Source organism: Myotis lucifugus, unplaced genomic scaffold, assembly GCF_000147115.1.
Source record: "Myotis lucifugus unplaced genomic scaffold, Myoluc2.0 scaffold_85, whole genome shotgun sequence".
Classification (NCBI taxonomy): Eukaryota; Metazoa; Chordata; class Mammalia; order Chiroptera; family Vespertilionidae; genus Myotis; species Myotis lucifugus.
The window spans coordinates 56,110-72,475 of record NW_005871133.1 but is presented as its reverse complement, the minus strand read 5'-3'; the positions used below and the strand labels follow the sequence as shown (position 1 = coordinate 72,475).

General features: G+C 49.8%; 1 protein-coding gene across 1 annotated transcript in view; it reads left to right on the top strand.

Annotated features, from left to right (window-relative positions):
• Positions 1-8,389: 8,389 nt before the first annotated feature.
• The window catches only part of SPTB (spectrin beta, erythrocytic), a 62,131-nt gene continuing 54,154 nt past the window's right edge, over positions 8,390-16,366 (top strand). Inside the window, exon 1 of the mRNA XM_023755813.1 lies at positions 8,390-8,543. Within this exon, the coding sequence (XP_023611581.1) occupies positions 8,396-8,543 (148 nt within the window). The 5' untranslated portion in view covers positions 8,390-8,395. The remainder of the gene's footprint in view (positions 8,544-16,366) is intronic.

The following is a 16,366-nucleotide window of genomic DNA, read 5'->3' as shown; positions in this document are numbered from 1 at the left end:
AGCTTTGGAAGCCATTATCATGAGGTGGTATTCAGGTCATGGGAGTGAAGTAGAGAGCCTAAGGACGGTGTGTAGACAGGAAGAAGTAGAGAGGGTCCAGGATAGGACTCTGGAGAAACTTACCATTCAAGGGACAGTAGAGGAAAAGTAGCCCACAGGGCAGGCCAAGGAGGAAGAGAGAGTTGAAAGAACAAGGAGCATGTCCTGGAAGACAAAGGAAGTGATTTCAGGAAATGTTGGAATGGCCAACAGAGCTTAATGCTGCTGAGAAGTCAAGCTAGGACCTGAAAACCATCTGTTGTTTTCAGTAACAAGGACAGGAAGTATCAGTAGTAGCCTTTGGAGAGAATCATTTTATGAAGAAATGGGGGAAGTCAGGTTTCAATAAATTGAGGAGTTTGGTATGGAATGAGGAAGCTCTTATGAATGTACATAAATTTTTACCTTCGCAGCAAAGGTAAGCCATCATACCTTCAGTTCATTGTCATTTTCTAGTCAAGGCCCCTCTCCTGGTTGGTTGGTTGATTTCCTTTTATTTCCATTTACCTTTCTAGTCCTCTCTCTCCTATCTAGAGGCAACCATTTTCATGTTTTTAAGAGTTATTTTTGTTTGTATATGTTCTTATAATATATGTTGTTTTGTATGCATGTATTTTTAAATTATGTCAGTGGTGTGTTATGGATCTCGTTCTGTTTCTTATTCTATGTTTTTAAGGTCCTCCAATGCTGCCTAGTGTCCTCCATGTGTACATTCGCCACATTTTACTCCCCGTCCCCCAGTGATGGACACCCAGGTTACTAGTATACCCACCTTCCTCCACCACAATCAGTGCTGCAGTGAACATCCTTGCATATGTCTCCTTTTAGACCCGAGTGAGAATTTCTTTGGTCTGTATGCCTGGAAACAGAGTTGTAGATATGTAACCTGCCTGAGAACTGGCAGGCTGCCCTCCAGAACGGCTAGGCCAGTCCACACTCCCATCTGCATGTCATCATCTACACCTTGGCATTATCCAGCTGGATGATGTTTGCCTGGGTGTCTCCTTGTTTTATTCTGAGTTTCTTGGGTACCAACCTGAGTACCTCTTCCTTTTTTGTAAATCGCCTGTTTTTATCTTGGTAATTTTGTCAAGAAGTTTGACTCTGAATGGGAGGAGAGGGAGGATGACAAGGAGGAGTTTTATGTAAGAAAGGAAAGACGTGAGCATATGAAGATGAAGATGAAGATGAAAGGGAGAAGAGCTCAAGACTCACCTTCCTGCCAGGATTGGAAGGATGGGCAGAGGGGAGGCCTCTCTCAGCACAGCAATGAGACTGGGGGAGGTTGGGACTGAGGAGGGGAGTGAGTGCACAGATCACCATCACAAGCTTTCCCTGAGCCCATCTTGATTGACTGCCCCCTTTACTAGGCCACAGAGGCAATGAAGGATCCATGAGGTTGGATAGGAGAGGAGAGGCAACCTCACTCAGATTCTAGGAAAATGTTAAATAGTGTGTTTCTAAATGTTTGCAAATTGTATTTATTTTAAAATGCAAGGAAAGAGGAGAGGTACCTACATTTCAGAATATGGGATGTGACACAAAGTTGTAGAAGCACATGACACAACAGTGGGGATGGGGGACACTTGGACCCTCCTTGTTGGAGCAGAGTTAGCCTAAGAGAGAACATGAGCTCAGCGCCGAATGGTGCAGGGCCTTGGATCAGACTGTGCGGCACTGTTGCTGAAAGCTCATGGAGCAGAAGTGTGTCGCTCTGAGAAGGGCTGTGCAGGATGGATCAAAGAGACTGAGCATGTACAGAGATGGGCCATTACACAAGTCCAGGTGGGGAACGGTAAGAGCCTGGAGTGAAGTGGAAGCTTTAGAACCTAAAGGAATGATGAATGGAAGACACTTTACAGAGCCACAGTGGCTGGCCTTAGTGATGAGTAAATATTAAAGAAGTGCTCGCTACACATAAGTGAGAAAACTGAATGGGCAGTGCATGGATCAAGATATATGGTGGGACAGAGGGGTTAAAAGAGAATCCAGAATTTGAGCTCAAGTCTCTAGGAGGAGGAGAATATTTGAGCACCTATATGTCCCAGGCCCAGTGCTTGGCACTGGCATACAAAAACGAATAAGACACACATGGCTGCTGCCTACAAGGAACCTATCGTCTAGGCAGGGGGAGGCCCAGCATTCCACCTGTGGGTGACCTTTCCAGCAAGTGGACATCACCAGCAGTGCCTAGACCAAGCTGTATTCACATTTACCTGTTTGTCTCACAAGTGTTTCTTGGTAGTTATTTTTGATTCAAGATCCAAACAGGGTACACAAAGCATTCAGCTAATACATTTTCTAAATCTCTTTTGATCTACAGCAGTCCCTACTGTTTGCTGCTTCTGTGTGTGTGTGTGTGTGTGTGTGTGTGTGTGTGTGTGTTAATGCCACTGACTTGTCAAAGAAATGGAGTCAGTTGTCTGCAGAATGTCCCACATTCTGGATTTGTTTGCTTCATGTTGTCATTTAAGTTGTCTCTTGATCTCCTATAATTCCTATAAATGGGAAGTTAGCTCTAAAGACTTGATCAGATTGAGGTTCACCTTTTTTGGCAAGAATGTCATTGATCTCAACGTCCTTTGTATTGCACCATATTAGGAGATGCACAGTATCTAGCTGTTCTGCTCTTAGTGATATTAAGATTCATCAATGAATTCAAGTGTTGGGAACTTGGTTCTATTGTTTAGCTCCCATCAACCTCTTATCTAATAGTTGTTGTTTTTCATGATCTTTTCTGAATCAGTTACTTCATGAAAAATATCTCAGTGATTATTTTGATCTATTCTTGATCACTTCCAATGTTAAGATGTCACTGGCCCCCTGTGCAGTTTTCATCAGAGAAGAGAGAGGTCACAGTGGGCATTCTGGAAAAGTCTTCATGGAAGATGAGAAATTGGACATCAATTTTCACTTCAACTACCATAGACTGTTACTTACTTGGAGAGTGGAGTCAGTGTCTATCTTTGAAAGAAGTGAGTTGGGAGAGAGAAGAAAAGTTACGGGGTTGTAGTAGCTTTCTGTGAATGGGGATATTGAGCCCAGTAGAGGCTGGTCTTTGAAAACTATGTACGTATGTTAAGAATATCACCTCTCCTGTCTCCTCTAATCATTCCCAGTGGACATTTGCCTCTGTGTAGAACGTGAGGCACTGGTAGGTGCTATTAAGATAGGGGGCTAATGGGACAATCCCTGTATCAGAGCTGAGCTGCACCTGTTCCCCAGCCAAATCTCTGTAAGAACTGTTGGGGCCATGATCCCACCCTTCACCCCCATCCCAGCAGCTGCAGCATAACCAGAGCCAGTTCTTAGTAAGAGATTTTTCCATGATGAGGGGATAAGTTGTGACATGTGTGCCTGAAGTCCCTGCCTGGTGACAGAAACTGGAGCAGAATGGTCAGGGTAAGGCCTTACCAAATGGCAGTGAGCTAGGATGACCAGGACCTTGCAAATTCACGGGGATCCTTCATGGTGGCAACCGTGGATAGGAATCTTGAGACTTTAAGAAACCCAAACCACATCCTGCCACTGGTGACCTGGGAGCCAGGCAGGTCCGGATGGGAACTACTGAGTAGAAAAGCAGAGTGTGCTCTGGGAGGGAGGGGAAGCGGCTTAGTCCAGGCACTGGAGGTAATGTCCACCTGCTGGAAAGGTCACCCACAGCGGGTGTGCTTACCTGGCCTCTCTGTCACCCATGGTCTTGAAACCCCCTTATTCTCCTGTCCTGGGAGCCGTGTGCTCAGTCTTAGCCATATTGAGACTGAGCTGTAATCTCTAGGTAGAGATGTCTGGTAGCCTGAGGGAGGTGCCAGACTAGAGCTTGGGGGTAGGGAGGAGGGTAAGGCTGGAGGTAGGTTTAGAGTACTCTGAAAATCTGGGCATCTCACTGGCTCTCTTGCTGGTTTTATTTATTTATTCAATATTCATTGTTTCATTCTCTCATGCCGTTTTAGTGAGTGCTTATATATTTGACTATTTGAGGTGTCTGTGAGTGTGCATTATAAAGGCATTGGCAGAAAAGTTACTGGAGAAACTTCAGGGTTTAATATCCTGACCTGCATTGTCATAGGACCAAAATATATTTAAAAAGCAGGTTTGGGGGCAGTACAAAATAGACAGCAGGTAAGGGGTCAAACCTCACAGCTAGAGAGAAAACACAGGTAGAATGGGTCTAAATTCTCTATTTAAGGAAGATGGTGTCCAAGCTATTGCAACAGCCTCCACCTGTTACCCTGATAAGGCAGAACGGCATCACCCTGTATCCCTCCCCCACCCACCCACCCCCTGCCCCGTTTCCCACGCCTCAAATAGACTGGGCTTTGTTGCTTCACACATTTGTGTGGCCCAGAGAAGAGGAGATGGGACAGGGAGGAGAAACACATCCATCCCCTTGTGCTCAGCACTGTGGGGAGGGCCGAGGTGAGTTCTAGCTAGGGCTGCGGCAGCACCCTGCCGGCCGAGAGCAGCTGCCACTGCAGCCGCTTCTTGGGTTCCAGCCGCCCGGGGATTAACTGGGCATAGCACAGGAGGTTGAGATTCTGAGGCCTAACACCTGATCTCAGAAGCGGATGGGTTCCTGGGCACACGTGGGAAGGGTGGAGCTGTGGGTTTCGTCAGTGATGTTGTGAAATCTACTAACCAAGCAGGCGCTCCTTCTGCCAGTGAGTGCCCCGTGCAGTCAGATGAGCTTTTCAGTACTGAGCTGTGGGCAGGTCTTCTAGGGACCCGTCCTGCCCAAGATATAACCAGGGCTCAGGCTGGCAGAGCTCACCGGGTGAGGGACTCTGCATTTAGAGACAGGCTTGCCGAGCTGCTAGACAGGCAGGTAGATGGGCGGGAAAGGTGGGCTTTCGTGGACACAGGCCAGATGCTGACCCGATGCTGACAGGTTATGAGGACTTCTTGGAAGCTTGGGGGTGAATTGGGAAGTTATTGAACAAGGAACTACTCCTTAGGCCTTTTGTTCCTGGGTTTCATGGCGAGGGAGTGAGGCACAGCGGGGGGTCTACTGTTGGCCATGTGCTTGCTGCCCTTCATACTCAGAGGGCCACTCTAGATGCCCAGATGACTGACAGCCTTCCAGACGTGACCAGCTCAGCTCGTCTCCATGTTCCCTTCAGATATCAATTTAGATGTCATTTCCCGTTTGGTTAGTTATCCCCACTGTGATCCCCCAACATATGCTATTCTTTCCCATCCTGATGGCTCCTTTATTGCTAGGCCTTCAAAGGAACATTTTGATAGTAATGGAAATAGACATGAGTGACACTGGGTTAAATTTGGTTTCAGGCATCGAGGTTTTGTGGTTGTGTGTGTGTGTGTGTGTGTGTGTGTGTGTGTTTTTTGTATGGTTTTGGTTTGGTTTTCTAGAATAACCATCTGTAGTTTTTTTATTTTCTTATTTTCTGCTGCTCACACGTAAATTCTCCAAGATTCTCCCATTGCCACTATGCCCGCCCCCCCCCCCACCTTCTTGGCTCTGATGGAATGCCATCTGGGCAGGCCACTGGGGTGGGTACGGCGGGGTGGGGGTGGGGGGTGGGGTGCAGGAAGAAGAGGGCCTCCCTTTAGTTTCTGAATCTTCTTTCCTTGGTGTTTGTCTTCAGGGACCTGACCCTGCTAGAAAATGCGAAAGCAAAGAAAGAAAACTCTAGGCTTGTATATTTAGACACACGTGTGTTTTTTCACGTTCCGGGCAGAGCGTTGCCTGGCTGCTGCCTTTCCTGAGCCGCAGTCGCAGGAGGCATGGCGATTTTAAGCAGGATGAATTGCTGTCTAGTGGCTGCTCTTCTGCACCGGGGCCATCAATCTTGTCTCGAATGCTGGGCCGCTGGGCTGCCTGCTCAGGCTCATCTTTCTGGGGCAGACTTATTTACGGAGCCGCGGCGAAGGTAATCTCACTCCCCCAGCCCCGTGGCCTGGGCCTCTCGCGGCCACTCTTAAAAATAGCCCAAGACAAGGAGAACCAGGGTCCGGTTACCTCCTGCACGCAGGATCCGATCTCACCTTGCCTCTTGCATCTGGCAGCTCAGCCTTCTCGGTACTGGGTCTCTGGGCCTGTCAGTCCCTCTCCCGCTCAGAGCCAGCTGTAGTGCCCCTGCAGGAAAGTGGGCAAAGGCATGTGGAGTTGGCCCAGCCAGTTGGGTGGGAAATGCCAGCCGTGGAAGTAGCGTGTGCATCTGAAGAAGGTGGTAGGTTTTCCGAAAGGACAGGGCTGTTCTTGGGTACAGGCCTGGCATCGTAGGGCATGTGTGTTTGGGGTAATGACTGGCTTTTCCACCTTCCACCTTCCCCTCCCTGAGTAGCAAACACCTTTGTCAAGTCCTGGACGCTGGGGCATGCCCTCTGTCCCCATGTACCATGTTCTTTTCCTACTTGTTTCCTTAGGACCCGCCTGGCCGAGGGGGTGAACTGGCTGCAGCTTGGCCTGTGGTCCCAGCCACAGCAGTCATTCCCTAGATGACCTTGGGGAGGCCTCATTACAGTAGGCGTGGTTTTCTCCCTTGTGCAGTTAGAGTGGATAATTCTGGCTCATGTCTCACCTCAAAGGGATGTGGTGGGATTGATTAATCAGAGTGGGAAAAAGGGTATGAAGTGATTCTGTCAGAAAAACAAGGGCTCTAGCCCTGCAGTTATGATTGGATTGGTGAGCTTGCTTCACTTCTTCTTCAAATGCGTGCCTGCTTGGGTGGGTGAGTGTGTATGTTGGAGTGTGTGTCTGTGTTTGTAATATGAGTGCATGTGTGTGTGTTTGTGTGGTGCATATATTCGTGGAGGGAGTGGTTTACCTGACAGCTCACTAGTTGTAGACACGTGTCATCTGTCTGCCTTGCAGCCTCCCCACCCGCCTCCCTTTGCTCTCTTGGACTCGAAGGCTCTGGGCTCCCTGTCCTCTCTTACAGACTTGACCTTGGAGTCCTTTAAGGTCCCTGGGGAGATGACCAAATGGCAAGTACAGGGGAGGAAATTAAGGCGAAAGGAAAGCTAGTCATTTTCCAAAGGCCCCAGACATTCAGGACCTAGCCTAGTGCCTCTAGCTTCCTGTCCCACTTTCCTCCCTGACCCGGCCCTCACCCTCTAGTTACATGGCACGGCTTCTAATTTTGCCATGTTCTTCCTCACTTTCAGAACTATGCTCCTGCTCCTTCTTCCCTTTGTCAAGACTCGTCCCTTTCCATATACCCCTTCACGGGGTGCCTCCAAGCTTCCTTAGGAATCGGCTTAAACTTCCCCTCCCCTGACACCCAGTGCTTCCATGAGTCCCCCACCTTTCCCGTTCTTTCCCAATGGTGGCTGGCACCCATCACACTCATTGTAATTGCTTATTTAATCGTTTGTCTTGCTGCCTGAATATAAGGTCCATGAGGACAGGGCCCTTTCTGTCTTGCTCACAATTGTCTAGTATAGTGTCTGCCACCTCATATTTGGTACATATTTGAATTCATGAATGAATGAATGAATGAATGAATGAATGAATGAATGAATACATACCCAGGGCTCCTGATGACCATGCTGATTGCATAGATGAACACACACAGCTCCATTGTCCATGGGATCCCCTCACCACCACCACCCCACCATCATGCTGGTGGCTTTGATGGGACAGCAGGCTCATCTGGGCTCCTTGTTCTGTCCTGGGATTCAACAGGAGACCTTGTCTGAGCACCTGGTTGCACTTCAGAGAAGGCAAAACCAGAGCTCAGCTTTCTGAATATTTGCAGCTGGGAAAGAACTCTTGGGCAGCCTCTGGGAGGAGTAAACCTCCCCCCCCCACCCCCCAGCACAGCTGCCAGGGCTGCTGACACCAATGGCATCCTGAAGCTCACATTCATCCCTCTTCCCACTGGTTCGTGTTTGAGTCAGCTTCAGGCATCTTCCAGCTTCTCCCCTCTTCTCCTCTCCCCCCACCCCAGGTTGGGTCCTGGCCCCAGTCCCAGCCTGTCCCGCTAGTGGCAGCCTCAGGCTCCCAGGAGAGCTGCCCTCTCAGGCTCCGCAGCAGTGGCGGTGGGTTTGGAGGAAGCGGGCTTGCTGCGACTGATGTCTCCACCTGCTGGCCATCCTGACCCTTGCTGCATCAGCTCTCTGTCCCCGCCGCCGCTGCCGCTGTTACTGTTGCTGCTGCTGCTGCTGCAATATTTTATATCCAAGGAGCCAGAGACCCGAGTAGGAAGCATGGCCAGGCAGATGGCACTGTGTGCGGCTCCCACAAGGATCTACTCCTGTTGGATGCTCCAAATAAGTTTCCCCTGAGGAAAAGTCCAAGGGGGTGAGAGCTAACCCCTGCCTGTGTTGTTGTCCCCCCCAGGGACTCTTCCATGAAGACTGAGGCAGGTGTAGCTGCTGAGAGCCTGCTGACATGACATCAGCCACGGAGTTTGAAAACGTGGCCAACCAGCCACCGTACAGCCGGATCAATGCCCGCTGGGATGCCCCGGACGATGAGCTGGACAATGACAACAGCTCGGCCAGGCTCTTCGAGAGGTCCCGGATCAAGGCCTTGGCAGGTACCGTTTGGGGCTGTGGGGGGTAGGGGAGGTTCACTCGCCTCCTTGTCTGTGGTGAATCCTCTGTGTGCATTGGCGTGAGCCCTGGCAGGGCGGTGATGGAGACGTGGTTGCGTGGCTCAGAGAGGCTGGGCCTCCTGGGGAGACAGCGCAGGCTCAGGCAGCCTCTGTTCCACGTGTCCTGCACTTCCTCCCAGGCGGGAGAGGGTGCCAGTGGGGCCCTGCCCTCTGCCTGTGTCTTGCATGACCTGTGGCCACAGTCAGAAGTAAGAGAAAGTCTGGGCAAAGAAGTGTCTGAGGGGATGGACAGCCGGGCAGAGGTGTGTGGGGCCTCCGTACGCACCTCAGTCTCCTGCCTCGCCTGGATGGAGGAACTACCTCATCCTCTCTGTGGTCCCGAAGGGAAAGAGCGATTTGATAGAAAATTGAGAACAGATAACATCCTCCCACACTGCCTCGGAAAGGAGGATTTTCTGGACTAAACCTCTTATCCTGAAACTGGAATTAAATTAGATTTTTACTTAGCAGGTTCAGAATAGATTTCCTCCCCTTGCTGGCTGAGTTGTGATTCTTAAGATTCCTTCCCCTCCCCCGCCCCACCCCCTCCGCCCCCAACAACCCCTGTGCACACTGCCTCCCTGGAGCCTGGCCCAGGGGAGCTATATTCTGACCCTCGGTCCTTGGCCAGTGAAGAGACCTTGAGTTATATGGGGTGGTGTAGGGGTGGACTGTTTCACCTGCTCTACCAGTGATGGGCCCAAATCTGACTTGTTTCCCTCCCTCATTGCTGGTTGCCATCTTCTGCCTTGTGAGACGGATAAGACTTTCCCACAGGCACTTTCTGGATGGAGTCTCCCACTGCCCCTACTGCTCATGGCTTTACCTGACTTTCATGCTAGTACTCTTCCAACTTCCCTCCCTCTGCTCCCTCAGCCCTTGGGGCATAAACTGACCTTGAGGCATAAGCAGGGCCCTAGGCCCCTCTGAGACCATAATGACCTTTCCCCTCAGGAGTGTCTGGGTGTCCCCATAAAAGGAATGGGGTGGTGTCTCATTCTCTTGTCCTGGTGGGGAATCCATTCAGGTCTCGGCTATCCCCCTTTGTGTCCTTGTTCTTGGCAGGAAACTCCCTTTCTTTTTCCTTCACTGCCTCTTCACCACCCCTCCCTCACAGAATCCTTCCTTGGTTTTCCTTGTGGACATATAAGAGCACCAGCCCCTTGCTTTTGCTTATGTAATTTTAACCTCTTTATATAACCGAACTCAGAACCCTTGCCTTTGCCGGTCTGGTTGTGCCTTCTTTATATCTCGTGCTGGCTGATCTGGCTGCAGGGACCCTGGTGATGTGGCTGGAGGGAGAGGGATACCATATTCCGTAAGGTTTGACATAGGACCTTTGAGGAGTGGGACTGTCTTTTGTGCAGGGATCATTTTATCCATTTCAGATACACCCTGTTTTTTAAGAAACTAAAGCAAATTCCATTTTAACAACTATCTATTGAACTCCTACTATATGCAGAGCTAAGCCCCTGGCCAGACATGAGAGTGGAGGGGGAAGCACAGAGATGAATTCTACATAGTATCTGTCTCTAAGGAGTTTCTGATCTATTAGGGAAAATGAATGATGATCATAATTAATTAGCACGAGTAGAATTAGAGAAGAACCGTAGGAAAGACACCTAATTAAATAGCAATGAAAGAGCAAAGGAAGAGCTGCAGAAAGAATCAAGGACTTGTTTGTGGAGGAGGTGGCTTGAGTTGGGACTGAAGGGTGCACATGACTCTGACAGGCGGGTAGGCTATGAGTTTGTCCACTTGGCCTATAGGTATAACCAGGTCTGATGAGCAGCCCGGGAAACTAGTGGAAATGGGTTGATCAGGAAAGAGTCTCCGCCAGGCTGGCCTGTTCCTCACCTATCTCCCATAGAACCTGAATGTCCTACCTGGGAGAGAGGAACCACGGTGTGCAGAGTTGCATGGACCTTAACAATTCAACTGGCTGGCGTGGCTCAGTCAACCTATGAGCCAGGTTATGGTTCGATTCCTGGTCAGGGCACATGCCCGGGTTGTGGGCTCGATCCCCAGTAGGGTGCGTGCCAGAGGCAGCCAGTCAATGATTCTTTCTCATTATAGATGTTTCTCTCTCTCTCTCCCTCTCCCTTCCTCTCTGAAATCAATAAAAATATATTTCTTTTTAAAAAGAGAAAAGAAGCCCTAACTGGTTTGGCTCAGTGGATAGAGCATCGGCCTGCGGACTCAAGGGTCCCAGGTTCGATTCCGGTCAAGGGCATGTACCTTGGTTGCGGGCACATCCCCAGTGGGGAGTGTGCAGGAGGCAGCTGATCGATGTTTCTCTCTCATCGATGTTTCTAACTCTCTATCCCTCTCCCTTCCTCTCTGTAAAAAAATCAATAAAATATATTTAAAAAAATAAAAGAGAAAAGAAGAGAACATCTGGCTAACAAGTAATCATGGAAGTTTGGGGTCCATTCAGGATTTTTTAAAACAAACAAAAACCTAAGAGTCCACTCTGAGTGAATCTGGGAGAAGCTAAAGTTTTGAGAAGGTCCAAAGTAGAATGGCAATGGACCCATTCAGGTGGGTAGGCAGAGCAGAGAAAAGAAATGTCGGTCTCCCCAGTTTTAACTTGTTGACATTTTTCTCTTCAGTACTGTCTTTGGAGCTGCCTGGGCAGAATAGGCAGGGGTCAGTATTTCCAAAGAGGCTCAGGCAGCAGAAGCTACTTGTGGTTCCCATCATTTCAGTGTGCTGCTCGGCCACCTCCACGCCTAAGAGTCATACGCCAAGGAAGGTGCTTGGTTCTGTGTTTCTTATAAGATGGTGGTGATCTGCTTTGTGGGTATATGTGGCAAGGTTGGCCTGGCCTTTTCTTTCTGAAATTGAAGGTCCTGGGTAAATGTCACAAGTCCCAGATCCAAGTCCTGGTTCCACCTCTAATGCTACTGCTACGGAGGATGGCCGGATCCATTTCCTGTTTCATAAGGTCAGGACAGCAGTACTTTGCCAAGGCTGTGAATATCAAATAAGAGGAAGTTTATGAAAGCTTCTTATTAATAATAAAATACTAGGCAAATGAATGTTTGTATTTATAGGAAATCTTAGTATCTTTCTGTCCTTTCTCTTCTACCAACTTCAGACATTCAAGATCATTAATTCATTCATTGGCCCAGTGACCTTGGCCTGCTCCAGGGTCAGTTTCTTCCCTCTTAACCCTCTTTTTTCTTAGAAGGCCTGGGTTGGAGAAAAGAACCAGGGACTGGGGAAATGAGGCTGAAGCTTGTGTTTGGAGCGCTCGGCTTCGTCCCCAGAGACCCAGGGCCCATGAGGATGAAGCCCCGTGCTGTGAGAGCTTTCTCCATAAGGCCAGCCAGCCAGGATCCCAGCTGTGTGTCACTTCCATTGGCCCAAGGAACCAAAGGATGAGCTTGTTAAGTGCTCTTCCTGGTATAGCACCTCCTGGGAGTCCGTCTCTACTTAGTGACCTGTAGCTAGAAGACTTGCATTTGGTTAACCGGACCATCTTTTCTGCCTCTCAGTTAACTTCCTCTCAGCCCCAAAGGAAGCAGCCCCTAGTCTGCCTCCCTGATCATCCCCAGCTCTCCCTCCCTGGGCCAGAATTAATGAGCCATCTGGTTACTCGGTGTGGAAACCACCACACTGACCTCTCCAGAATGAATTACTCTGGATTTGAAACTGCGGATCAGCCTGGCTAAAGTGAAAGTGAGATGGGGTCAGGAAAGTGGGATGGAACAGGCTGCAGAAGGCTCCTGGGAGAAGATGGATTTGACCTTGGCAATGCCAAGGGGAGGCCTGGGAGCCCAGCAGGAATATTTGCCCAGTAGGTTCCCTGGGCAGATGTTAGCTCTCAATGTCAGCTTCTAAAGCTGGCAGCACTTTTTGAGGTTCTGTGGTGAGTGGCCATGAGGTTTCTTCCTGAACAGGGAGCTGTCCTCTGCTTTGATGGTTGTGGCACCTTCCCAGACAGGCCACTCTTCGGATCTGCTTTGAAAGGTTAGAGGAAGGGAGCAGCTGAACAGGCCAAATTCCTTTCCCTCCAAAAGGTTCCGGCCTTAGTGCTACAGTAGAAAAGCTCTCAGTGCCTCCGAGAGTCATCTCATTGTCACACCCCCTCCTGTCCCTCCCCTTTTCATACTGGCAGCCATTCGGTAAACATTTGTGGCACCTGGAGGAGGGATGGAGCACTGCAGGCTGCAAGGGACTTTCCCAGCCAGAATGCCCGCCCTCTGTGCGCTCTCTCCTCATCCCAGGGGAGCCCTCCGCCTGCCTGCACACCTCCTCACACCTGGTTGTGTACCCCAGTGGCTCAGGGCAGATGTGGCCCAGCTAGGAGAGGAGCAATGCCACAGAAAGGCGCCCGAAAAGAGAAACCCTGTGCACCAGCCTCCCTCTCCTTCCTCCCTCCTGCGCCCCCTGCCTCACACTTGCACACAGCTTGGCACCCCAGCTCCATGGTGCACAGAGGCCTCTGGAAGGTTGCAGCCCAGGGCTGCCTGAGAAGGCCTGTAAGAAGGAGGGCCAGACACGCCCTTCCTCCTCCTCTTCGGCCTGTTGAACAATTACTGAGGGACAAACGACACAGAGCTCCCCTTTTCCAGCAAAGTGCACCAGCTTGTGTGGCCCACTCAAAATTGGAACCCAAGTGATGCTTCAAACTAGAGATGTGCTTCCTTGCTGCATCCTCGCTTTGTAGCCTTTTTACTAGAAATGAGAGGAGGCCGAGTGGCGAGGTTGATTGAGGGCAATTCAGAGAACGCAGAAGGACAGCAGGTGCACTGCAAGCTGCGTCCCGTGCTCTGAGTCACGGAGTTGCTGCCACTTTGAACCTTGAACACCTTCCAGACCCATTGTGCCCAGACCCCAAGGTCAAGTTCTGTGATTGACAGGTGTTCCCTCAGAGCCTTAGGACCGTGGTTCTCAGACCCTGCTGCTCCCTGCCCACCCACTTTGGCTCCCCAGGAACTTTCTGGAGAGCATTGTTGGGTTCCTTCCTGACTTCGGTGGCAAAAAATGATGCTTAGCCCCTCCCTGAACTCCTTTTCCCACTTGTACCAGGATGACATGAGCCCAGGTTGCCTGAGGATGGTTTCATGTCCAGAGGGTGGATGACTTACTTTAGAGGGCAGGGTTTGCCCACACTGTGGTGGCATGTGGTGGGGACCAGCAGCTTCTTGGCAGCCTGTGAAGTCGATAAATTCGGATGCAGCTGCTGGCGACCAAGGCATCCGGTGTTTCTGGTCCTTATGTCTCTCTTACGCTACATGTGAGAACAGAGAGGGTGTCATTAGTGAGAGGTCTTTAAAGTGTTTTCTTGTCAGATTTCAAAACGTGAAATGGAGTTTCATTTAGAGACTATATTTTGAGAAAATATACTATTCGCAGAAATATCTAAAATTATTAACCATCATTTCAGTGTACTACTGTCAGAAGGAAGAAAATTGGCTCAGCAGCTTCCTCTTGGAGGTCAGCCATTGTGAGTTTCCCTCCCTCCCCTAGATAGGCCACTGTGCAGATAAACCTCTAGGTACCTGTGCAGACAACCCTGCAAGCGAGGCCCGTGCGCCACCTGCACTGTGTGGTCCTGCCCCGCACATGACACCTCTCCCGTGGCCCCTCTCCCCTCTTGATAAGAGCTGTCAGAACAAAGGCTCCCTTTCTCTGGATGACTATCATCGTGGAGACGCTTGATCAAATATTAATACACCGAGGTTAATAATAAGACTCTCTTCCCTCCCCATGCGGTGCAGTGAGTGAGCCATGCTAATAGCCTCCTCCATCTTTGGGACATTCCTGTGGGCTTTCGGCTCCGTTCCCAAGGGCAGGCTCTGGCCCCAGGCCTTGGCTGTGCTCACGGCTCCTGGGAGCAGCCAGCACCCACTCCCCTCACCCCCTGCAATGGGCCCCGTGCATGCTGCTTGGCCAAAGAGGTGGTGTTTTCAGAGCATCTGTAGCAATTGCTCATTTTCCCTTTTCATCGTGTCACTGAGAGAGAATGACAGGGAGGCTTGGTAGCAGCCAAATCTCTGGGAGCATTTTGCCTCCAAACCCTTTGGCCTTCAGACTCTGGAAACTAGATCAACCAAGGAATCTCATTGTACAGTCTAATGAGAAGGAAGTAGATAAAATAATCATATGTGCTTATAGACCTACAGACATGTGCATAATGACAAGTCATGATAATGCAATGAACGTTTACTGAGAACTGTGAGTTTATAGCATAACCTATAGCTGATAAGTCATCCAAGGATGAGTAGGGGCTTGTTTGAACCTGAGGGGAATAGTGGGTGGAGATAGGAGGGGCAGGCAGGAGCCACACTGCAGCGGCCCTTATAGGCTATGGCTATCTTCAGGGTCTGGGCAGGAAGTAGCAGGAAACTCAAAAGGAGTGGCTGACCCGACTGGCGTGGCTCAGTGGTTGAGCATCAACCACGGTTCAATTCCCAGCCAGGCCACAACCTTTGCGGCAGGGGTTTAGGAGCTGAAGGAGGGGCCGATGCACAAATGAAAATACTATACAAGAAATATGAATTAGAAGGCATGGAGGGCCAGGTGGAGACCTCTCTCCTGGAGAGGCACACTGAAACCTGGCCTTATCCGCTTATCATCCAATTTTAGATACACATCTTGCCCTCAGTAAAGCATAGCAAACAGGTAGCAGACAGACCATCTCTACGGTCAATAAAGATCAGTAAAGATCAGTAAGGTCCAGTAAACATTTACTTTGAGGCTATTAGGTCAGGAAATTGCTTCGAGTCACCACTATCTCAACAGAACAATGGTGCTTGGGTGTTAGCCCTGCTAACACCAAGGTTCCATCAGCCTTCCGAGTTCCTTGGTGCACTCTCATGATAGTATGGGCAATGGGTGGCTTCCCGCACAGTCGGGCACATGCCGGGTTTGGGGGCTCGATCCCCCCTTGGGGGGGGGGGCAGGGAGAAATCAGGGATTCTCTCTCATCATTGATGTTTCTATCTCTCTCCCTCTCTGAAATCAATTATATATATATATATATATATATATATATATATATATATATATATATATATATATATAAATTTATTTTATTTTTTTCCAAAAAGGAGTGGCTGAGGAATTTAAAGTGGGGATCCTTTGCAAAGGAATGGCAGGGTTGCAGGATCACAGGGCGGGAGCCATTACCAGGGAGAGCTCTGGGCTCTCAGGACTGGAGCCCTGGCCTTCAGGGGAGCTTGGAGGGATGGAGCTGCTCGCAGCCCATCAACCTGCTTTCACAGGGATCGACATGGTTACGTTAGGGCAGTGGTTCTCAACCTTGGCTGCACATTAGAATCACCTGGGAATCTTATTAAAATTCTGATTTCTGGGTCATCCTCCGGAAATTCTGTTTCTTTCTTTGTTACTAATGTTGTGTTCCCACCCCATAACAAAGAAACAATTTCCGGAGGATGAGGCCCAGAAATCAGGATTTTAAAAAAAGATTCCCAGGTGATTCTAATGTGCAGCCAAGGTTGAGAACCACTGCATTAGGGGTTTTAAAGGTCACTCTGACCTCAGTGGGAGAACAGGTTGTGGGGAGGAGGCCCAGTGGTCCAGGAAGAAGGTGGCAGTGTGAGCCAGCTTGGTGGCCGTGTGGAAGAGAAAATGGTCCGTCCCAGCAAAGTGCTTCTTCTGTCCTCCTGCTGCTGTCATGGGCTTCCCCTCACTCAATGACCTTGGCTCCTCAGGGCCTCTGTTTCCTCACTGGAAAGTGAGAGGCTGGAACCAAATGATGCTCAGGCCTTTCCAACTCTGGCGGCCTGTGGAGA